At 47.7% G+C, this 25496-nt stretch overlaps 1 protein-coding gene across 5 annotated transcripts in view; it reads right to left on the reverse strand.

The window, feature by feature from the left end:
* The window catches only part of ZCCHC2 (zinc finger CCHC-type containing 2), a 133464-nt gene that overhangs the window by 58150 nt on the left and 49818 nt on the right, over window positions 1-25496 (reverse strand). For 4 of the 5 annotated variants that reach the window (XM_088471740.1, XM_088471743.1, XM_088471741.1 and 1 more), the window contains exons 2-4: window positions 21224-21326; window positions 18811-18887; window positions 8586-8657 (exon numbers count right to left, since the gene is read on the reverse strand). In XM_088471740.1, the coding sequence (XP_088327866.1) occupies window positions 8586-8657; window positions 18811-18887; window positions 21224-21326 (252 nt within the window). The remainder of the gene's footprint in view (window positions 1-8585; window positions 8658-18810; window positions 18888-21223; window positions 21327-25496) is intronic. The other variant, XM_088471742.1, reaches the window with a different exon arrangement.

Here is a 25496-nt window from a genome sequence, read left to right on the forward strand (position 1 = left end):
GGCAAGGACCCTGAGACAGAAGGTCCGGTCGTAGCGGCAACCGCAGAGGAATGTCCACGGACAGACCCTGAAGGTCTGAGAACCAGTGCCGTCTGGGCCACGCGGGAGCTATCAACAGGAGCGTCCCTCCTTCCTGTTTGAATTTCCGGATTACCCGTGGAAGAAGGGAGACCGGAGGGAACAGGTATGCGAACCGGAACGTCCACCGGACGGACAGAGCATCCACCAGAGACGCCCCTTCGTCTCTTGTGCGAGACCCGTACACCGGCAACTTGTTGTTGTGCCGGGACGCCATGAGGTCGATTTCTGGAAGACCCCACCTGTCCACCAGTAGTTGAAAAACGTCCGGGTGCAGGGACCATTCCCCCGGATGAACGTCCTGGCGACTTAGAAAGTCCGCCTCCCAATTGAGCACTCCCGGGATGAAGACCGCTGATATGGCCGGAAGATTGCGCTCCGCCCAAACCAGGATCCGAGAGACCTCTACGAGAGCCGCCCGACTGCGAGTTCCTCCTTGCCTGTTTATGTAGGCCACGGTGGTAGCGTTGTCCGACTGGACCTGCACCGGGCGACCCTGGAGAAACCGCTGTGCCTGCTGGAGAGCATTGAAGACCGCACGGAGTTCCAAGATATTTATTGGAAGCTCCGCTTCTGTCGGCGTCCACCTGCCCTGGAACAAGTGTGGACCCGAAACTGCTCCCCAGCCCCGAAGACTGGCGTCCGTTGTCAACAGGACCCAATTTGGAACCCAGAACGGACGTCCCTTGTTGAGGTGGGTCGTCTGTAACCACCACGTAAGGGACAGGCAAACCTCCTGGGTGAGCACAATCGTCTGGGACTTCAGAGACTGAGTCAGCCCGTTCCACTTGGACAGGATCAGGTGCTGCAGAGGTCTGGAGTGAAACTGGGCGTATTCCACCATGTCGAACACCGACACCATGGAGCCCAGTAACCTCATCGCCGAGTGTAAGGACACCCGGCGGCTGTGCAGACAACTGCGCACCCTTGACTGTAAAGCAGAGATCTTGTCCTCCGTCACGAAGATCCTTTGCTGTCCCGAGTCCAATAAGGCTCCAAGATGCAGAATCCTCCGAGACGGGATTAGAGTGGACTTCTGCCAGTTGATTAGCCAGCCGTGCCGTTGCAGCAGTGCAATGGTCAGGTCCAAGTGGCGTAACAGGAGCTCTGGAGATCCTGCCACCAATAACAGGTCGTCCAAATACGGCAACATGCGGACTCCCTGCAGCCGCAGAGAAGCCGCCATGACCGCCATCACCTTGGTGAAAACACGTGGTGCTGTTGCCAGGCCAAAAGGTAACGCCCGAAACTGGAAGTGGTCGCTGCTGATTGCAAACCTGAGGAACTGTTGATGGCGCCAAAGAATAGGGACATGCAGGTAAGCGTCCTGTATGTCCAATGACACCAAGTAGTCCCCAGGTTCCAGCGCCAGAATGATGGACCGTAGGGTCTCCATCCGAAACTTCGGGACCCGCAAAGACTTGTTGAGTGCTTTGAGGTTGAGAATCGGACGATATGACCCATTGGGTTTCTGTACCAAAAATAGATTTGAATAGAAACCCTGGCCCCTCTGGGAGAATGGAACCGCCACTATAACTCCAGCCTGGAGCATAGTGTGCAATACCTTCCGCAGCTCCGTAGCCTTGTTCCGGTCTGATGGTAGACCCGTGGTGAAGAAGCGAGCCGGGGATCTGTGCCGGAAGGAGAGGGCGTATCCGTGGGAAACCACCTCCAGAACCCAAGTGTCTGTCGTAGTGGTCGACCAACACTGGGCGAACTGTAGCAGGCGGCCTCCCACCCTGGGATCCCCCAAAGGGAGGCCCGGACCGTCAGGCCGCAGGCTTGTCATCTGGCTTGGGGGCCGGACGTCTGGTACTCCATGCCTGCTTCCGGGGCTTGACCGATTTCTTAGGGCCAGCCTGTCGAGGAAACGACTGTGGTTTGGGCCTGCCCTGGGCCCTAGATGACCGAAAGGACGATGGTCCCGAACCAGAAGGAGCAGCGGCCGACGGGAGACAGGCATATTTGGCTGCCGCCAGCGTGGCCACAATCTTATCCAGATCCGGACCGAAGAGAACTTCTCCGGTAAACGGCAACGCTTCCAGACCTTTCTTGGAATCTGCGTCCGCCTTCCAGGATCGCAGCCACAAGGTGCGACGAGCAGCTACCGCTGCTGAAGAAATTCTAGACACCAGAGTACTAATGTCAGAGCCGCCTCGTTGATGTAGGTGGCCGAATCACGGAGATTGCCAATCAACTCCGCCTGATCGGCCGGACAGTCGGATTCAAAAGAAGCCTCTAATGAATCCGCCCAGCGCTCCATCGCTCTGGCAACCCAGCAAATGGCCATAGCCGGCCGTGCTGCCCCCCCTGCAAGGGAATAAGCGGACTTCAGGCAGATTTCTACCTTGCGGTCCGTAGCATCCTTAAGGGAGGACATGGATGGCATCGGCAATGTGGCACTACGGACAAGACGGGTCACGTGAGAATCCACCTGTGGAGGGGATTCCCACTTCGCAAAATAATTATCCGCGAACGGATAAGCCACCGCCAGGCGTCTCTGCGGCTGGTATCTTTTGCCAGGTTGTTTCCACGCCTCCTCTAAATGGTCCACCAACTGACCCGAAAGAGGAAAGACTGTGGCATCGCCCTTCACATCTTTGAAAAAGGCATACTTAGATTTAGCCGCTGGGGGAACTTCGTCCTCAATCACCAAGGCTGTGCGGACCGCCCGAATAAGTCCAGGAATATATACTTTGGACTTAGCATCAGCGTCCTTAGTATGGAGAGGTTCCTGATCGTAAGGATCTAGAATCTCCCCATCATCAGACGTCCCTTCGTCATCCTCATAAGGAGCGGACAGAGACGCCACCGGCCTTTTATGAGACCGCATCACAGACTCCCCTTGCAACACATCCGACAAGTGCTGTACAGAACTCGTCAGGGAGTTAACCCACGCTGGCTCCTGAGAACCCGGGAGCGGGGAAATAGGGAGACTGTGGGGTACCACCAATTGTCGTGGGAACCCCTGCATGGGTGACGACACCACAGACTGCTGGGACAAACCCATCGGAGTAAACGCGGGCTGCGGAGCTAACTGGCCCACTAAAGCTGTTAACGCCTGAGCGAAACAAGCCCAGGGCGGCTCCTGTACCGGTGCTGTAACCGTAATAGGCCGCGCCATGGACAAACACTGCCGGCAAAGGCCCTCCGCGCTACCCTCCCCCTCCGCTAACGGTACTTTGCACGTGGTACACTGTAGCCGGAGGGGAAAATCACTTTCAGACATGATGGCACCACGTATGTGACCTCTCTCACCAATTAAGTATTAAATAGGCGAGAGACCACCCTGCAGCACCGCACCGCAAGGGCTTTAGCAGAAAGAACAGGGACAGTAATAAAGCTGACAGTTTAGAGAAGAAAAGATTACAGGCAGCAGCGCTAGCACAGTCACATACAATGCAGAAAAATAATAATTCCTGCACTAACAGCGCTGATCACTCAACTACACAGACACAGGGCCTGGTAGGACACAGCGCTGCATACACAGACCTGACCACAGCGGAGGAGAGGTATGCGGGGGGACCCAGACCACGATGCTTCCTTCCAGCGCTTCCAGCAGCGTTCACCATGCGTTCTGGAGAAGATGGCCGCCGAGGAGCAGAGAGGAGGCTGGCCTGGGGGAGGAGCGCTGCCACAGGACCAGTCGGCAGCATGCAGAGAGGGCTGTGTGCAGCGGGGGAGGCGCCGGCTGTGAGACAGGGAAGGCGCGCTCCCCTGGCATGCATTTAACCCCTGGGACGCCGCAGCGCTACCGCTCTGCTGCGGTCCGCTGTCCCAGGGGGTAGTGGAAGCGCAGGTTGGTCGCCTGGCTCCACGCTGCAGCCAGTCCCCAGGGAGCCCCCTGCCTGGGGACTTAGGACCATGTGATCAGCGGGGACCCACCGCGGGACCCCGCTGCTTACCTCTGTCCCCCTTGAATCCGGCCATGGTCCGGAGCATCTGGGGTCACCGCTAGCTGTGACCCCAGACGCCCACCAGCATCCCCGGATCAGTACCGGCGTTCTGGTACCGGCGGGGACGTCAGGACTGACTGTCCATGCTGTTCATCCAGTTGTGCAGCCACAGCTGCATGAAGAATAAGCTTCAGGGGCTCTTCTAGCCCCCACTCCAACAGGTGCACCCGACTCCGGCCGGGCACCAAACTAAACTGAGGTGCCTTGGCTCGGGGGCGGGGTATAGGAGGGGGACCTAGTGCATCCTGGGAGGCTGAAAGCTTAACTATTTGGTGCACTGCGACTGACGTCACACCCAAGGTATCCTGTGGATACCCTATGGACCCTGAAGTAGAAACACACACACACACACACACACACACACACAAAGCAAAATGCCACAAAGTGGACTTAACCCAAAAGTACTAGCCAAGCTATATAGCGAGGCAACAGAACCATAATTACCCTCACTCCTTATAAAATGTATTACACCCTGGCTTTAAAAGGGGGGATGGATACAATTAACAACACTGTACTTATAGTGTATCCTCCCTAACAGGAATAATGCACTCAGTGGGTGTGAAAACTGAATAATTTAAGTTATAAAAGCTTATCACTCCAGAAGTAATAGATAGAGCTAGAAACCCAGGATCAAACTTATGAAAAATTTACCCCTGCAGTGAAGGCTTAGAAACCCAATTTATCTAGCACGGCAGCATATGTACGCTGGATAAATTAGCCAGCAGATGGAGATAATTAATGCAATAAACCTCCAGACCTCTGTAACATAGTAGAGCATTCTGAAGCAGGGGAGGGAAGGAACTCGCAGACTGGGTTGTCCACGGGGAAGGACAAACGGCTCTTCATTTGAACTTAAGTATATGTGCTGCCAAAGCTAGCCCCTAATTAGAAACGAATGAGCTCTGGTGAAAAAAGACCACCTAACTTATGAGTAAAATACAGCGAGTTATCAGAAGATAACAGGAAGCTCATTCAAGCAGAGGGAGAACATACAAACACCACACAGATTAGGAAACTTGTCCCTATGTGAGATATACATCTCATATACATATCTATATCTCTCTCTATCTCTCCTATGAACCGCCACTCCAAAAACAGGAATCTTCAATAGCCGCTTGGAGATATACATATACACACACACACAAAGGACCTATGCGCAAGCTGTAAACCACAAAACTTACTATTGGCAGCTCCAGAACAGTGATAATAGTTAGGAGCAATAATTCATAAGCAGCCTTCAGCGAGTCCCAGCAGGGTTGTATGGTAAAATGGCAGACTAAAACTGGCCACACATCTAAAGATTATCTGTCCAACCAGCCAACTAGTTGATTGGTTGGAATGAAAATCTGGTAAGGAATACAATAAGCAATTTGCTCCCAAACGCTGTAAAATGGAAAAAAAACTGTTGTTTGAACAAGTAGTTTAGATCAAACATTTAACAAACTTGCCTGAACGACCATTTTCATCTGTTTTCTGGCATTTAGGAGCAAATTGCTGATCATCAGTTACTCCCATACGTTACCAGATTTTCATTCCAACCAATCAACAAGTTGGCTGGTTGGATGTAAGTTGGTCTAGTGTGTGGCCAGCTTTAGATCTAAAACAGAGATGACATCGATGGTCGAGGTTTGCCGACCATCAATGTTTTTGTTGCGATGTTAGTGTTTTTATAATTCAATGGCAGCATTCTGATGTTTGCCACCATCGAATGGTAATCATTCGATGGTGTTTCGATGGTGGCTTCTTCTCTTTAAATCCTGTGTGCTGTGTCTCTGCATCTGAAAATCTCCCTTGTTCATACTGCTGGGTTCATTGGAGACAGTCTCTCACTGCCTCATACGTTGACCCTCAGTCCCTCTTTTCCTCCCCTCTCTGCTACCTCCGATTGGCTCTCTGAGACAGTGAGATCCAAATCAGTGTGCAGCCCTGGCCTTGCAGCAGCAGTCACTCACAGACAGCTACCAACATTTACACCAGCAGAGTTGGAAAGTAACTCTGCTGGTGCTGTAAGAGGTTTGTATTCCTCCTTCATGATCCTAAATTCTCCCTTCCTCCACCTATCACAAATCTACCTTCACATCTGAGGACTAAGCAGCCTGGCTGGTAGTGACCCCTCTGATACCTTCTCTAGCCAAGTGGTTCTTCCCTGGGAGCAACCAGCACCATGACACTGTTTTATTAAGTATATTTTATATATGTTTTTAATAATAACCATGTAGTTATTTTATGTATAGTGTTCTTTGCAACTCATTTAATATATTCTATTTTTCCATCATCCAATCTAGTGAAATTGGGATGTAAAGGGCACTGTCCTGGAGAAGGCACTTATGCAAAACTCGTTTGCTGCTGTCTCATCCCCTGTTACACTCCTCCCCCATCTTAGACTTCGGTTTTTTGTTGCCTTGTTAAGTGCCCACAGTCTGTGAGCAGGTCCCAGTGTCAGCTGTGACACAGCAGTAGCAGCAGTGACAGCGTTTCTATCTCCACGTCCTCAGCTCTGCCTACCTGGCTCAGCTGTTTGTTTGTATTTTTGGTGGTGTATAGAGGGGGAGGAGCCAGCTACACTTCTGAAAATATTTAAAGTGCCAGGCTCCACTCTCACACCTGTCTATACCCCACTGTATATGCTCCAGTGTCCCCTATGGAATCGGAGAAAGGGATTTATCGGTAAGTACTAAAATCCTATTTTTAATTTCTTGAGTAAGAGAATGTGTGTGAGAAAATGACATTAAAATCTTATCCATCTTTGACTTTGATACGGCGACCTGCAAATAACCTATAGAGGAATAAGCATCAAACTATGCGGGGCATACAATGGCAAGTAAAATGCCTGTCAGACCAACAGACATTTTGCGTGACAGCCTCTAACCCAGCAGATATCGTGGCCATACACTGAGATATGTCACAGTGTATGGCCACATGATATTTGGCTTCCTTCCCTGGAGAGGGAACATTTATCCAGTCCTCCCGTGAAGGAACGGTCACACAAATACACGGTACAACTATCTGGGTGATTTGCTGACTAAGGACCTGATTCAGAGCCGTTCGCAATTTGCGGACGTTCGTTCAGAAAAAGGGGGTGGCTATTCAAATGAACCGTTCGCTCTTTGCGGTCTGTTGACGCCTCCATGTCTGAATGAGCGAACAAAACCTGCGGCCGCTATTTTGTAAAAAAACGCCCCCTGTCCGCTCGCATCAGACGTCATGTCCGCTATTTAATAGATTAATCGAGTACATCGAACAGCGTATGAACTGCTCGCTATTCTTGTGGCTGGTTTTTCCTACCACAATCTTGCGAGCAGTTCTGGCTATAAAATAACCAAGTGACATGGTCGATGACGCTGCTGTTTTAATTATGCACACCCTTAAAACGCCCGTTTTGACCTTTAAGCACGCCTGCGTTCAGATCTCCACTCCCCGTTTTCAAGCACCTTCCCCTGTTACCACCCACTAACGCCTCATCCTGTCACTCAAAAAAGCAGGCATTCGCTATATATCGAACAAATGATTTCTGGCCGCACTGACTGGTTTGCGCATGCGTACTAAAATCCGTACGCACGCGCAGATGTGAAAACATCGCTCCGAACGAGCGAACGGCCACTTACGAGCGGCTCTGAATCAGGCCCTAAGGCGGATCGTCCAGATAATTGTGTAATGTATGCCCACACATAAGTCATACATACTGATTGTGTACAGTACTGGATTTCAACCTGAAATAGTACCCCAGGGGGTACTCACTGACTTTCTGGGGTAAGTCTTTGTAATTGTGGGGCGGGGCAGGACACAGGTGAAACAGGGATTTCTAATCCCATGAATCACAGAAGGGCCCTTATAAAGTTAAAAAGGCTAAAAGCCTGCAGCACTGGAATTTAGCATACTTGGCATTGATAGCATGCTTTATATGTTCTATGAAATACGAGGACATAGTACAAGATTTTGTTTAGGCTTTACACTCTCTTTTTTGGGTCTTTATGGTTCAATACACAAAAGCAGCATATATAGAATTGTACTGGTCTCTACATAATTAATTGGAGATCCTCTGCTGCCTCTGTCAGGAATGTCCACATTCAATACACCATTAGTTTTCATACTTCTGAATCTATGGGGGAATTCAATTGTTTCATAGCTCCAGTCTAAAGTGACGGGAGCTATTCAATTACTTGCGCGGCTGGTGCCCATTACTTATCGCAGATTTTTGCTCAAGACCTCCTGAGGTGCAAGCAGAAATATGCCCAATGTAGGGCTTTTAGGCACCTTAACTGTCTTTTTAAGCAAGATTAGCTGCTTTACACGTCTATTGGCCTGCATCCTGGGTGCAACATCCACGATCGTGATGGGCGCCCAAAAACAATTGAATAGCTCTCATTTTAGACGAGAGCTGCAGCCGTGATGCAATTGAATTCCTCCTATGATATAAACATGCACATGCTGTGATATCTGCAGAGAAAAATTACGATTCCCTAGGAAATGAATAGCCACTAATAATTGCGGGTTACATCTTCCTTTTATGGCACTTTAAATAGAAAAATATATATATATCTGTAAAAATACCGTTAAAAGAAATTCCACCAGCTCCCGATACGATTTCATCACAGATGTTCTGGAGTTATCAGACCAGTTCACCTAAAAGATTTATGATAAAATAAATAAATTTGAAAAAAAAAGCTCATTGAGGGAATTCACTATGTGCGGTTCTGGAAAGGCGCAGCGCAAGTTTTTCCTCACACCAGTATAAAAACTTGCGATGCACAGGTTACAGTAACTAGCTGATATGCGTGCAACTGGTCACAATGACGATGCCTGGCAACACTTCGCCAGAAATTGAATTTCCCCTTATAGACAAGATGTACAAGAAAGATTTAGATCAATGTTTACCAACTGTAGTCCATGTTTTACAGATCTAATAGTGGGTGTTTAGATGTATTCATTACTGGCTGACATTTTAAAAAAATCCATATGTGGTGCTAATTATTTCATTTGGAATACTGAGGAGAACTATAAAACATGTACTGTTAGGAATCCCTGAGGACTGGAGTTGGGAAACATCGATTTAGATAATTAGTATGGGGAAGATTTATCAAACTACAGAGATAAAATGGAGAAGTTGCCCATAGCAACCAATCAGCTAGCTGTCAACGATGTATAAGCGAAGACTGATGCTGCGATTCAATTGTTGCAGACTTCCCCTGCTGGGCATCTATACGAAAAGGCGCCCGATGCAGCAATTCCGTATAAGTTTATGATGCCGGCGGTCGCAACGCCGACCGCCGGCATCCAGACTACAGAATCCCGGCGAGGGTTAACTAACTTACGGCGTGAGACCGGACACAGCCGCGAGGGGGGGGGTTTAGGGTTCCTAGGGGGATTTAGGGTTAGGCACCCCCTCGGGAGATTAGGGTTAGGCTAGGGGACGGAGAGTTAGGGTTAGGCACCGCCTCGGGAGATTAGGGTTAGGCTAGGGGGAGGGAGAGTTAGGGTTAGGCACCTCCCCAGGGGGACTTGGGTTTAGGCAGCGGGGAAAGAGGGGGGGGGGGGTTACGTTTAGGCACTTAGAGGTGGGATTAGGGTTAGGCACCTTAAAGGAGGGTTAGGAGGTAGAGTTAGGTTAGTTTATACTTACCTTCTAGACAATCAGGATTTCCTTCCGTGTCAGGCTGGCGCTGCCGGGATTTGAACTGCCGGCAGTGTTTCATACCGAATGCCAACAATTCAATGGTTTCTCCGTTTGGGCGCCCATTAGTATTTATCAAGGCTACAAGCACCGGCTTTAGCTGCGCACAGGAGCTAATCCAATCTAAAGAAATGGTTAGGGCACCCAAACCACCATTAGAGTGCCCAAAAACCCAGACTTTGCACACATTTAATTTTTTACCTCAGGAGGCTGCAAGAAGAAATGTGTCCCCCCGCAGCTTTAGGCGTCCGAACGGAGCAACAATTGAATTGCTCAGTCGGATGCTTATTCATACTGTATAGATGCCTAGTGGGGGAAATCTAAAACAATGTAATTTCCCCCTAAGAGTACAAGAGATGTATACAAGACTTCCTTCCATTAAACCTAATGGCTGTCTAAATGACCAACAAAAGAATAGTTTACTCAAAGCTACATAATAGGATTGAATGCAAAATTATACAATTCACTAGTATTCTGACTCGCGAACGATGTTGCAGGGTTTTTTTTTTTTTATTTGTCTTTTCTTACCTTCTTATACCTTCCTCTGTTCCCTCCCCCTCCCCCATATCTCGATTATCTGTTCCGTTTCCCCATCTGTCTCTTATCTCTGAGATGGGGGAACGAGTGGGGGGGGGGGGGGGGGGGGGGGAACAGTCATCTGTCCCATTCCCTCGTCTCTGCCATATCTTTGTCCCATTCCCTCGTCTCTGCCATATCTTTGTGCCATTCCCTCGTCTCTGCCATATCTCTGTGCCATTCCCTCGTCTCTCTATCATCTCTGTCCCATTCTCATGTACGTCATCTGTCCTCCCCAATTATCTATTCCCATTTCTCATCTGCTTTTCTCCCCCCTGGTATTTCTCTCATCTGTCCCACACCCATTTGCCCATGATCAGTCCTCCTCCCAGCTCATCCGTTCTCCATCCCATCTCTCTCCCATCTGTCTACCCTTCCCCCATATGTCTTACAACTCTCCCTCACATCTTTCACCCTCCTGTCTCTCATCCCTGTCCCTCTTTACCCCATCTGTCAAATGTCTGCACACCCTGCTTCTCGCCACTCACATCTGTGGCCTTCGGCTTTCACTGCTCTGTTATTCAATGCATGTGTGCAGGGGCAGGGCCTTACTCCATATTGTCCATAGTAGCCACTGAGAGCTGTGAGGGTGATGGGGACTAGAGCGCAACTGCTAGACCTGTAGTGGACAAACTACAGCAAGCGGACCAAACACGTCCTGCTCTTTTCTGAAGTCCGACCCTGTCAGGTATGCCTGGGAATCCCATATGTCCCTGCCGGGCTGGATCTCTGCTGCTGCTCTATCTCCAGACCGCCTCGTGACCCACTGAGTAATCCGCAGGCATAAGTGGTCAGTAGCATGTGGCAGCTATATAAGACAGCAAATTGTCATCCAGGTCCAGCTAAAACAAACTCCTGATTCTAGCAGTTTGGCCACACACATCCACCGCAAAAAAATAAAGAACCATTTAATAATAATAATAATCTTATTATTCTTGGAGGCCTCAAGAAAGTCATTTGATTATGATCAATTATGCAAAAGTGATTTCACAGTTGAATTGTTGGTGTAGCCAGAACAACTGTACAAATATTTGCATTGCCAGTTTATTCATGCCTACATATTATTTGTTCTCATTATTTGCATTTGTGTAAAACGGAAATGCAAATATGTTCAGGGTCTGCTACCATATTTACATGTTTCAAAGAACTTTTGTAAGCAATCTGGTCCTGTTTATAGGACCGATTGACTTTTGCAAAATTATTTTACAAAGTCATAGGTTTTAACTTATGGTTTTACACAAAGGGCAGTGATCGCAAAATACGTACTATAGCGTGTTTTTACGCACTACAGGAAGTTGGGGACCCAATTTTAAAAACTGAGTGGGTCCTGCAGGACGCGCTGTGTGTGCGGTGTGCACTGCAGCAGCAGCCAATCGCCGCCGATGGAGTCTTCTCAACCAATTGCCGCCGGCAGCATTTCTTCCCCGCTGGACACAGACCGGCTGGCTGAAAATGGAACTACAGCTTCCAGATCCCCGTGCCCGCCTTCTGTAGCTGCAGGTAATGTTAGACACACACACACACACTATAAGAGAGCGTATCAGCTGACTCATTGGGGCTGTAAATTAAAAAAAAAAAAGTTCTCGCAGTGTCTACAGGTCATATCAGCTCCTGTGTCTGAATCCTGCGTATTATCCATTGGTTTGTGTGATCTCTCTGTGACCTCATGCACCTGATCCTCACCCGGTAATACCTAGTCTCCCAGATGAAACAAGCACAGACTTGGCTCCTGTGTCTCCGGGATAGCTCCTGTTTATCTTGGCTGCGGTCGGGCATTCCAGGTGTCTGATACTGAAGGAAGAGTGTCACCCAGAGGTAGGTCCCCCCCCTCCAGTGTCTCCTCTCACTCTGGAGATGATGTCTGCTCTTTGGGTCCCTGAGACACCCATGAGCTAACGAAGAGAGACAGATGCTACAACTGATCCTGTCTCGGTAAAGCTGGTTAGATGACAGGTGGTCAGGAAATGGGGTGACAAGGCTGAAGTGCTCTTATCTGAGGTTGATTGAGAAGTTTGTGAAATAATAACCAGTTTGTTTTTTGAAAGCTGGAGGACACCCAACACACCACACAAGAGAACATACAAACTCCACACATGCAGGACAATGGTGGCAATTGATCCCATGACCCCAGTGCTGAGACACAGCGATGCTAATCTCTGTGTCACCCTACATATGTACTGCTGACTACTATGCCCCAACACTATACAGTACAGGAGAGGAGCGCCCTGAGAGGTGAGGTGTCCGCCCTTGCGGGCTGTGTGGTCCTCGTCCCTGGTGTCGCTGACCGGCTGTGTGGCCCCTGTCCCTGGTGTTACTGGCCAGCTCTGTGGCCCGTCGCTGACCAGCTGTGTTGCCCCTTCCCCTGGTATTACTGGCCAGCTGTGCGCCCCCCCCCCCAATCCTGACTATGTAACTGTGTTTATCCTCCCTAACTGTATGCATTCCTTCACTAGCCCCGACTGTGTAGCTGTGTGTATTTCCCATTTACCCTGACTCTTAACTGTGTGCATCCCCCGCCTTACCCCCCAGTACTGCTTGTCCCTAACCTCCCCCTTGCCCCCAATACTACTCAAGCTATCTACCCTTGCCCCTCCCTACCCTTAGTACTGCCTGCTCCTAACCTCTTCCTTGTCCCCAGTACTGACCCAGCTTCTATCCACCCTTGCCCCTCCCTACCCAGCACTACCTGACCCTAGCCCCCTCCTTGCCCCCAGCAGTGTCGCAACTGCTGTCTGACCTTACCCCTCCCTTCCCCAAGCTCTGCCTGCCCTAACTCCCCTCTAGCCCAGCTCTACCCCACCTGCTGCTTGCCCTCATCACCCCTCATTATATGTGATGGGAGCCAAAAACAGCGGAGTTTCAAACTGAGAGGTCCCTGGGACCCTCAATTTTTTTTGCTCAGCATGATCACTGAAAGGGTATTGAGTAGATAACACAAAAGTACTGCTACACAGCTCTGTCAGACCTTTTACACACACACTTGCGTCCACATAAAAGCACACACACACCTAATAAAAGAGAACGTTTGTCTGATTGCGATAAACTCCGGAACCGATAGTGATGCAGTTTTCACTATTGTGTGGGTAATTTTCCCACGCAGGTTTTAGACTAAGGAGCATCAAAAACTGTCGCTATGGGGCTGGGGGCGAGGCTCCCCTTCACTGCTCTCGGCAAGTCTGAATTATGTTCAGCCCTATGCTCCGAAAGAGAAACTTTTGCTGTGAGAGGAGTCCAGAGCCACCTGAGGAGACCCTTTACAAAAGCACTGGTGTTCCTGCTGTTCATGAACCTGTTATGTGCGTTGATTGGTGGAGCTCCCCATCATCTGGAGAGGCCCTCACTGAAGAGAACAGAGGAGCTGGAACAGAACAAGTCCCTAAAAGTGGTTCCTGTGCAGGTGGTGTGGATCAGTACAATGGAGCTGGTGTCCAAGTGTCATAGATCACCAGAGTGCAGCCCACTATATACTAGCTGGGATACCCGGCATTGCCCGGGTTGAAGACTGGACCCTGAAGTACACCTGCAGCCTTTGTTTACATTGTCCTCACCTATAACCCCATTCTATTGATCCTGAACCGTACCCTACAGTTTGCTAATATGCATACAAACAGTTGCGTAACTACCGTGGGTGCAAGGGGTGCCCAAGTAGCCCCTGCGGGGTGGGCCGGTGTCAAGGCCGCTGAGGGGGGCCCGGCTGTCAACGGTGTTGTTTTGGTGCTGGCTCGTGCACCGGCAGGCACACATGGAAAGACAGTGCCGCCGATCGCGAGGTGGTCCGACAGCCAATCGGCAGTGGGACCTGTGTGGCATAACATGAATGGGCTCTGTGTGGGAAAACAGGATTTTGGTACTTACCGATAAATCCCTTTCTCCAATTCCACAGGGGACACTGGAGGACTTCAAGACAGTGGGTATAGACAGTGCTGAGTGGAGCTGGCACTTTAAATTTAAATGAAGTGTGACTAGCTCCTCCCCTCTATACCCCCCTATAGGCCAGTATTAGAACCGTGCCCGAGGGGAGCAGAGAAAAAAGATTGACAGAAGAGGAGGAGGCGAAAGTAAACATAACAAATATGGTGGACGACATGATAAAGCTCCCAGCTCCAACACCCTCCTGGCGGAAGCTAGAACCAGCAGAAGTATCACCTTCCATGAAAGATACTTCAATTCCACCGACTCCAAAGGCTCGAACAGCGAAGACTGCAAGAAAGACAGGACGAAGTCCAAGTCCCATGGAGCTGTGGGAGGAACAAAGGGTGGTTGTAATCTAACCACACCCTGCAGAAAAGTCTGCACGTCCGGTAATAAGGCCAATTTCTTTTGGAAGAAAACCGAGAGTGCTGAAATTTCTACCTTCAGAGATCCCAACCGAAGGCCTGCTGAGAGACCTGCTTGCAGAAAAAGCAGAAATCTGGGAAGACTGAACTCCGTAGAAGGCAGAACTCTACGTTCGCACCAGGTTACATATGCCTTCCAAATACGATGGTAATGCTTGTAAGTAACTTCCTTCCTGGCTCTAAGCATCGTAGGAATCACCTTGGAAGGTATCCCTTTACGTCTTAAGATGGCCCTTTCAACAGCCACGCCGTCAAACGTAGCTGCTTTAAGTTTGGATAGAGTAAAGGACCCAGAAAAAGCAGATCCTCTCTGAGTGGTAAGGGCCACGGATTGTCTACCAACAGGAGCTGAATGTTGGAGTACCAAGCTCTGCGAGGCCAGTCCGGAGCTATCAGCAGGACCTTGGCCTGTTCCCTCTTGATGCGTTGAAGGATTCGAGGGAGAAGGGGAAATGGAGGTAATAGATAAATGAATTGGAACCGCCATGGTGTTGACAGAGCATCCACAGCCACCGCTTGTGGATCCCTTGCTCGAGAGCAGTAAAGGGGCAGTTGATGGTTCTGCCTGGATGCCATGAGGTCGACCAGCGGAATACCCCACCGTTGGACCAGCTGTTGAAACACCTGTGGATGTAGAGCCCATTCTCCTGGATGTACATCCTGACAACTGAGGTAATCTGCCTCACAATTTTTGATGCCCGGAATGAAGATTGCCGAAATCGACCTTGCGTAGCTTTCCGCCCAGATCAGAATCCTGCTGACTTCCTTCATGACCGCACGACTTCTGGTGCCTCCTTGTTTGTTTATGTATGCCACTGCTGTGGCATTGTCGGACTGGACCCTGACTGCTCGGCCCCTCAGAAAGTGAGCTGCTGTCCGTAATGCATAGAAAACTGCTCTTAATTCCAATATGTTGATTGAAAGACTCGTTTCCTGTGCTGTCCAGCGTCCCTGGAAGTGATGCTCTAGAATTACTGCCCCCCAGCCTCTTAGACTTGCATCCGTGGTAAGAAGCGTCCAATCCCACTCCCCGAAACTCTTTCCCTCTGTAAGGTGAACTGAGTTTAGCCACCACAGTAGGGAAATCCGAGTCTTGGGTTGTAACCGGACTCTCTTGTGAAGAAACAGGTGGGATCCCGACCATTGTGATAGTAGATCTAGCTGAAATGGTCTGGAGTGAAAACGACCGTACTGGACAGCTTCGAAGGCTGCCACCATCTTCCCCAGAAGTCGGATACATGCATGAACCGAAACCTGCCGACGTCGAAGGACCAACCTCACCATCTCCTGAATGGAAGTTATCTTGTCCTGGGGAAGGAACACCCGTTGAGACACGGTGTCCATGATCATTCCTAGAAACTGCAATCTCTGTGTCGGTTGCAGAAGCGATTTGGGAAAATTCAGAATCCATCCATGACGAATGAGGAGGTTGTGCGTCACGGTGATGTCCTGTAATAGTTGATCCTTGGAATTCGCCTTCAGGAGTAGGTCGTCCAGGTACGGAATAATAGTGATTCCTTGTTTCCGAAGGAGACTCATCATCACAGCCATAACCTTTGTGAATACCCGTGGGGCCGAAGATAAGCCGAAGGGCAAGGCCTGAAACTGGAGATGTGAATTCCGAACTGCGAATCTCAGGAAAGCCTGGTGAGGTGGCGAAATGGGAATGTGCAGGTAGGCGTCCTTGATATCTAGAGATACCATGAACTCGCCCTCCTCCAAGCCTGCAATTACCGACTGAAGAGACTCCATCTTGAACCGGAAGATCCGTAAGTATGGATTGAGATCCTTTAAGTTTAGAATGGGTCTGACCGAGCCGTCCGGCTTCGGAACGACAAAAAGACTGGAGTAAAATCCTTTTCCCCTCTGATGACTGGGTACTTGGATTACCACTTTCATGGACAGAAGCCTGTCTATTGCTTTCTCTAAGACCACACATTTCTGTCGTTGGAAACTGGCAAACCTGTGGTAAAAAAAACGATTCGGGGGTTGCAGTTGGAAATCTAGCTTGTAGCCCCAAATTATTATATCTCGGACCCAAGCGTCCGCACAGGTTTCCATCCAGACCTCTCTGAAGTCCCGAAGACGCGCTCCGACTCTGGGGTCCCCCAGGTGAGAGGGAAGCCCGTCATGCACTGGGTTTAGAAGTGGACTTAACTTCCAGTAGACTCGAGCCTCTGGTGGCTGCGGTTCTACCCCGCCCTCTGGTACCACGAGACGTTGATGATCCTCTGAAATGACCACGTGAACGACCCGGGGCCCGAAAGGACCGAAACGAAGGTCCTGAGTAAGATCGTCTAGGTGGAGGAGCTGCAGACGGTAGAAAAGTGGATTTACCTCCAATAGTCTGAGATATCCATTTATCTAGTTCTGCCCCGAATAGTACATGTCCAGTGAAAGGAAGTGCTTCCACAGCCTTTTTGGATTCCGCGTCAGCCTGCCAAGTTTTGAGCCACAGCGCCCGCTGTGCTGAAATTGCCAGAGCTGAAGTTCTGGAGGCAATAGAACAAACATCCTTAGACGCTTCCCCAAGGTAAGCTGCCGCTTCACCTATATGTTCTGCTAACGGAATGAGTTCCTCCATAGGTAGTTGATCCTTCATTCCGTCCGCCAATTGCTTAGCCCAAATTTCGATAGCCTTGTTAGTCCAGCAGCTAACTATCGCTGGACGAAGAGTCACCCCTGCAGCGGTGTAAATGGACTTAAGAGTGCTCTCCAGTCTCCGATCGGACGTGTCCTTTAAAGACGTGACTCCAGGAACAGGGAGCGTAGTCTTTTTTGACAATCGCGATACAGATGAATCTACCGTAGGGGGGAGTTTCACAAGCCTTTCTATTATCTGCTGGAAAAGGGTAAAAAGATAATAAACGCCGGGACATCTGAAACTTTTTATATGGATGTTCCCAGGCTGTCGTTAGAAGGGAATCCAGCTCTTCCGATATAGGAAAAGCCGTAGCTTGTCTTTGTTTTTTAAGAAAGAAAGACTGCTTTGCAGGACCTGAGTCCTCTTCCTGTATGTGCAATACATGTCGTATTGCAGCAATCAAGGCTTCTATTCCCTCTGATACCTGTTCAGGATCAGACTCCAGAGGCTCTTTAGGCAAATCTGGGGCATATTCACACTCTTCTAATTCGGGCATATCCTCCCCCTTATCCTAGCCCTAGCAGGAGAGATCATTTTTTTGTGACCTGCTCCCACTCGGGCACAAACTAATACTGGCCTATAGGGGGGTATAGAGGGGAGGAGCTAGTCACACTTCATTTAAATTTAAAGTGCCAGCTCCACTCAGCACCGTCTATACCCACTGTCTTGAAGTCCTCCAGTGTCCCCTAGTGGATGAAGGAGAAATGTATGTGTTTATTTACCTCTGGAGGGGCCCTTAAGATCTTGCTATGTGGCCCTCAAAGTCCTAGTTATGCCTTTGCATGCAAACACAGATGGCTGACTAATATATACAGGACTAACTCTGGATTTAATATGAACCTGCATGACTCATAGGAGTCAATCCTATTATGTGCGAAGGGTGCGAGTTGCCGTGGCAACGCCAGCAACGGACTGGCACCTCGCACCCTTTGCGTATCGCTCGGAGCCCTAATTCGCTGAATTTTGTTCGGAGCCCTATGGGGCTGTGAGCAACATTCAGCTAATTCAGGCTGCCGTAATGTGCACCCATTGCACCGATGACCCGCACCGGCGAGATCATTGCGGCGAATAGAATTGACCCCATAAAGTTTGACACTTGCTCAGACTGAGGGTAAAAGGGTACTTTTGTAGCTTTCACACAAGTTTTTGGCAGACCTGTGTAATTTAAGAGTGTCCCCATATTTAGGGATTGTGAGACAGTGTGTGGCCCTGACAAAGTTCAAATCTAGGCAAAAAGCTAATCCTGGTGAAACTACACCACCACGCCAAATTTGGTGGAGCTAGGTCCAAAACTAAAAAACACCAATGTGAACCAAAATAAATATATGATAATATGGGTGGCCCTGTTCCAAAAATAAAATGTGCTCATCTGAACCACAATAATTTGAGACATCAGATGAAAATATTTTCAGATATGTATGATCTCAAAGAAATGGAAGCCAGGAAATCATAGTTTACCAATAATAACAGATACAATTTATTACTATACAAACTGCAAACATTTATTCATTCACAAGACAAGTTATCATACTGAATACCAGTACTCACCTCAAATGTGTAGTCTGAATTTTTGTCAGCTCTTCTCCTTTGAACATGTTTAATATGTATGCTCTTAATATGTACAGCTGAAAAAGTAAGCATGAAGAAAACATTTAGAAAGAATATCTGCATTCTATAGATGCAGTATGTAGTAATATAAAAATTGGATGGGTGGCATATGAACCAGTCATATGGTCTCAGGATGCTTTACTGTTGGCATGACACAGGACAAAGACTTTTGGAGGATGGCCTGGTGTCAAGAAGGGCAGCAAAGAAGCCACTTCTCTTCAGGAAAAACATCAGGGACAGAGTGATATGTATGGGGTTGCTTCTCAGCCAAGGGAGTGGGCTCACTCACAATTTTGCCTAAGAACACAGCCATGATGGTACCAAAACATCCTCCAAGAGCAACTTCGCCCAACCATCCAAGAACAGTTGGGTGACGAACAATGGCTTCTCCAGCATAAGGCCACAGTGATAAGTCGCTCGGGGAACAAAACATCAAAATTTTGATCCCATTGAGAACTTGTGGTCAATCCTCAAGAGGTGGGTGGACAAACAAAAACCCACAAATTCTAACGAACTCCAAGTATTGATTAGGCAAGAATGGGCTGCCATCAGTCAGTATGTGGCCCAGAAGATGAATGACAGCATGCCAGGGCGAATTGCAAAGGTCTTGAAAAAGAAGGGTCAACACTGCAAATACTGACTCTTTGCATAAACTTAATGTAATTGCCAATAAAAGCCTATGACACTTATGAAATGCTTGTAATTTTACTACAGTATACCATAGTAACATCTGACAAAAAGGTCTAAAAACACTGAAGCAGCAAACGTTGTGAAAACCAATACTTGTGTCATTCTCAAAACTTTTGGCCATGGCTGTAAATACATTGTTATGTGTCATCTATATCTATTCTGATGATCCGATTATATGATGTAGTATATTGATAACAGTAACACCTCAGTAATTGTAAGTATTACCTTCTGTAAGGTTGATTTTTTATTGTGTGATAGATACTTGTTTTAATTAATTGCAATTACTTTATGCCAATTAATTGAACAGCGCTTTCTTGCTTTTGAGGGGTTCTCCTCTCTAAAGCCCCACTCAAACACGGTGTGATTGCACCGTGCAAGGCGATAGGGGATCCGTCATACGACATATCGGGTGGTCCGCATACACAGTGCGATCGGGTGGCCAACTGTCCGATATGCCAGCTCCCCCGCATAGCAATCCATGGGATCGCACATCACATCCCCTGATCTCATGGTCCTGCAGACAGATTAGGGGGTGCGATGTACGACCCCGCGGGACTGCGCTCGGCCCGATATCAGGGCCATACACGGTGCGACATAGCAGGCAAATTGCACCAGTCAGTCAGACTGTCTGCTTTATCGCCCCGTGTATGTGCACTTTAAGGATCGTATTAAATTGTCAAAAAAAAACAGCCTTTTTTTGCCAGTGCCGAAAACGTCCGTTATTCGCCAAAAGAAGGGTGACATTTTTGACAAAACACAGGCGAAAAAAAAAACTGGATAAAAATTTTCTCCATCCCAGACCAGGAGAAAAAAAAATAAAAAAAAAATCCCAAATCCCTATTTTTGGCTAAAAATGTGAAGATTTCTTTCAGAAACCTTTGGACACACCCAAATGACCCTCACCCCCTAATGATAAATGACCGGAAAAAAAATCGTAATCTGCGTACGTTGGAGAAAAACGACCGCGCGCAAAGTTTGGGCAAAAAAAAATAAAAAAGCCTGAGGTGGCTAGCAAAAATATGCGATAAGGGGAGTTTTGGAGCACAAAGCAGTACTTCAGTGTTTAGTTGCTTTGCGTGGCTAAACCCGGTGTTTCTGGGCACGCACATGCGGCACTCGCGCCCTATGAGGCGAATAATTTAATTGCTCCGATGGGCACCTACAAAACAATTGAATCGCCCCAATGGGTCTGAATGGGGCTACAAGGCCAACAAATATGAATTGTTTTTTTATAGAAGTTATGAAGCAAGACTTTTCAAGTGTGCATTCTGTATCCTAATACGGTTAAGCTTTGAGTTCTCATTAAACAAGATTGAAGTCTAATTTAAAAGATTTAAAAAGTCCATATTTTACTTAAAAGCAATTGCATCTAGCATAGGTCAACCTTTGTAGGTCTCAATGCAATGAAGGAGATGTATCAAACCTTGGAGAGAGATAAAGTGGAGTGTGTTTGAAAAAATGCCAGTTAGGAGCGAATTGGTATTTTCTCTCTCTCCACTTCCCAAGGTTTGATACATCTACAATATCTGGAACATGCTACTGACACTGACATCAAATAGGCAGTGTGTATTTTGCAGTGAAACTGAAATCATAATTTAGCTCATATATTGAAGTATTACTACCGTATATAGTAAAAAGTCAGACATTTTTGTGATATACCTACCTTCTTGTTGAAGACTATGAGTTGTTGCACTGACGCCATTGTGAGTACCTTTACTGCCATCTGTGTGTTCATCCCCTCTTGGCAAATATTCACGAATATTTTCCTAGAAAAAGTGCAAACGTTAAAACCTGTACCTGAAATTTAGCACAATGTATTATATAAATGTTAGTATGCATACTCAGAGAAGGTAACCTGTAGGATGTGAAGTGTAAAATGAAAAGGCGGAAAATAAGTGTGACATTAATTTGGCATTTCTATAATGGGTGCGATGTACCCAGTCACCGCACAACCTCTGATAACATATGTACTATTACAAGCCAATATTCTCAATCCAGGGTAGTCTCTGTACAGGAGACACTTTTTAAACAATATGCAACTCCACCTTCTGTAATTATTACTTCACAAATATGTTCACTAGTGACAGTCAAGATGGAAAAACAAAAAATGTTAAGACATGTCACACACACACACATACCGTGTGTGTGTGTGTGTTAATATTTTGTATTGAAAGGAAAACTTCCAATCTATATTTTCCCAACCAGGGACAGCTATTCATTGCGTTTTACAATTGTGAACAAAGAAAGTAAAGATGTGTATCCACTACCCGATTTTACCAGGCGATTGAACTATAACGACGTCGTAATCGTTCAATCGTTTGAAAATCGGGCACAAATCGGGCCGTTTAATGTCAAAAAAGACCAGCGATGCATGCGCTCACTGGTCTTTTTTGCCATTATCATCTCCCGAACATGCTGGTCAACCTGACGACGACGTCAGGTTGCCCATGTTCAGGGATGATTGATGTGCCTACACTGAACGTTCAGTGTAGGCACATCACAGACTGTGAAACGACTGCACGATTACAATGTCATAATCGTGCTGTCATTTCTATGTGTTAAGTGGATACGCACCTTAAGACAGCAATAAAACAATACTGGGGATTAACATACAGAGGTAAGAGGGCCCTACTCGCTCAACAGCTGATATTTGGAGGCAACAATTATCCTGGAGAAATAAAATTATATACTATTTGGGAAACAAAAAAAAACCCATAAAGGTTCCTTAGGCACTATCAACACAGCAGCCTCTTGTATCAAGGGAGACACTGTAAAACTCCCAATAAAAATTTTAAGATCAAATAGTAGCAGTCTTCATTAGTAAGAGCCCTTACTATATGGTTTTGATCATCCAATGTATTCACAGGATTCAGAAGCATGAAAAGTAAACAAAGGAACAATGCAACATAGCATAAATCTGTTAAGTATCAGACATCCCCAATGCTCAGATGTGGAGTGGTGATCAGGAAACTACACCAATAAGAAAAACAGGGGGGGGGTCACTGGGACGCAATCAGTATGATTTACCGCCGGACTTGGCGGTTCAAATCCCGACGCCGGAAGACCGGAAGTGAAGATCCCGATGGGGTAAGTATTTTAAATAACCTCAACCCTCCTTTAGGGGTGATTAACCCTAACTCCCGCCCCTCCTAGTGCCTAACCCTACTAACCCTGAGCCCCCCTCACCGCAGCCTAAACCTAACCCTTCCGGGGGGTTTCCTGACCTACCCCCGGGGGTGCCTAATCCCAACCCTCCTGGGGGGGGGTAGGGGGTCCCCCCCTATCCTAACCCTCTCCCCCCCATGGCTGTCCGCGCCCGCCGCCTGGCTTACCTTCGTTCGGTATGCCAGGCACCGGCCTCCCGGCGTAGGGATAATGTCAGGCGTCGGGATTTTGACGCCTATCATTAGACCCCTGCCGGGATTTCACATTTGACAGTGGGGAAGCTGGCGTCGGCATTTCGACCGCCGGCTTCCTGACTACATACCGTCCATCTATGTCTCACACGACCCTATTAAAGTCATATAAAGGTTTCTTTAGTTACCTCTTCAGTACTTGGTAACTTAGAGTGAATGGAACACCCACTGATGGAAAGTAGAAACAGCTCAAAGGGTTCACACTTACGAGCTATAGTGCATAGTTTATGCAACAATGACTGCAGGAGACTCAAAATCAAGTGACTGGGTCTTACAGGAAACTCTGTGGACAAGTTCGGCTATTGGAAGCTGCCGACGCTGGCCATTTAATCAAAGGAAGAGGAGGAGACTGGAAAGGGTGCTCTCCCACCCTCAAGATCCAGTGAGTGTGGGAAGGGCTTGTGCAGTATGACCAAATACGATTAGTGGGTAGGGCTATTAGCCACCCCCCACTAATCAGGCTGTATTCCTCCTCCAACTGCTGTGAACTACAACTCCTAGCATGACATTGACTGTCAATGCTGAAAAGATAGGGAGTGTCGTGGTTTGTCTGGGACCGCAAGGAAGCTGCAGGGACTTCCCTATGGCAGGTGCAGCTTCTCCGTCGAGTATGGCCTCCTATGTGAGCGTTTGAGTGTCTGTACGCAACCACTTTCACCAACACGCCAGCGACACTCCCTCCGTCACCCACCACTACATTTTCAATACACTTCTTCTTGCATGAACCTGAAATCGGAACTGCGACTGTACGGATACAATCGTGACGCCAGCGTGTGACTTAGATGCATGTGCAGTAGCGATAAAAATTGCTCCACTACAACAGACACCGGCAGGACGTCGACCTCTGAATCAGCCTTACTGTAAGGTGTAAATGAAAGCTGGGTCTCCCTCTACAAACACCTCCATTAGTAATTTTTAAAAGTCAAACAACTAAAATTTGTGTCTGTTCTGACTACTCTTTGGTAATCATATGCATATTCAGTTAGCAAGTCAGTGAGTTACACTAACTGGCCTTATCGACTATGCCACGTGAGTTCTAAAGGGATTGGGTGTATGACTTAAAAAATAATAAATTCTAACTAAAGATAAAACAGGATATGAAAACACGTGCAGATTTGTTCCTCTAACTTGCAGACTAAAGGCCCCCATACACAGTGCGATTTTTTTTACACGATTTGGCTGTTTTCGATCGATTGGAACGACCAATCATGTAAAAAGTGCCGTGTGAGGATGATCATGACGCCGATGTGCGCCCCCACCGCCGTACATAGTCATCGCTGATCAATTGAACCTACAGAAAGATCGACCTCTCTTTCACGATTTGTCACACTGTTTTGTGTGTGCATGATGAACGATTCGATGGACGATATGCTGTCACTTTTCCTCTCATTATTTAAATTCCAGCATCGTGAGGTTGTTTGCTAGAAGCGATATATCGTTTAAGACCCATCTATATCATTTGGTCGTTTGTACAATCGTTGTGTGTGGACAAAACATCATTTGACCAGGAGAGTTCAGGAATTCAAGGGAATGCACAAACAAGATTGGATTGTTGCAAATCGCACAGTTTATGGGGGCCTTTAAGATGCGCTCACGATGCGAGATCGTAAACTATTTCCCTTGAACTCTCTCCGCACTAGAGGACACAACATGGTGCCAAAAGTGTCCAATCTGATATAAGATCTATTGTGCAATCTATCTATTGCACAAAATAGTGTATGAGATTGGCAAATCTTGGCTGCAGTAGGCAAGATCTGAAGATGCGATGTACGACCAGCGGGTACGCACATCGCCATTGTGTGTGAACACTCACGATAGACATTTTACACGATTTGTCTTTCCGATGCGTCGAAAATCGGAACGAATCGTGTAAAATATCGGCTAGTGTGTACGCACCTTAAAATCCCTCAGGTCCCAGTAAAGGGAACTGTGCATGCAGCTTCAGTGCACCTTGTGCATGGAACGCAGGAATGAGGCACAGACACGGGTCTATCTGATTCAAGTGTTGGTGACCAGTAAAATAAAAGAAGACCAAAGACAGAAGTTATGGTATGCTCCCTATAGAAACATCTCCATACTACCACTGTTCATTTAACAGTATTTTGTTAAAGAGCATAAACATTGTATTGATGGACTCTAGTGTTCAATTATACCTAAATACTGTGTATTTTCATATAATTGCATTTCCCTGTATAGTCTTTTCATGGAAATACATACGATTTACTGCCGGTCACATGGCCGGCAGTTCTAATCCCGTCGTCAAAGGCAAGTATTTACTAACCTAATTCTACCCCCTAACCCTCCCCCTTAGGGGTGCCTAACCCTAACCTCCCCCCCAAGTGCCTTACCCAAGTCCCCCCACGGGAACCCTAAACCTAACCCTCCCCCCACCGCGGCTGTCCGCACCCAGCTTACCTTCGATCGGTAAACCGGGTGTCGGGCTCCCAGTGTAGGTAAAACAACACCTGTCATTTAACCCCTTGCCGGGATTAGACAGTCGGGAAGCAGACGGTCGGGATT

Source organism: Taudactylus pleione, unplaced genomic scaffold (assembly GCF_031769625.1).
Source record: "Taudactylus pleione unplaced genomic scaffold, aTauple2 ptg000116l, whole genome shotgun sequence".
Classification (NCBI taxonomy): domain Eukaryota; kingdom Metazoa; phylum Chordata; class Amphibia; order Anura; family Myobatrachidae; genus Taudactylus; species Taudactylus pleione.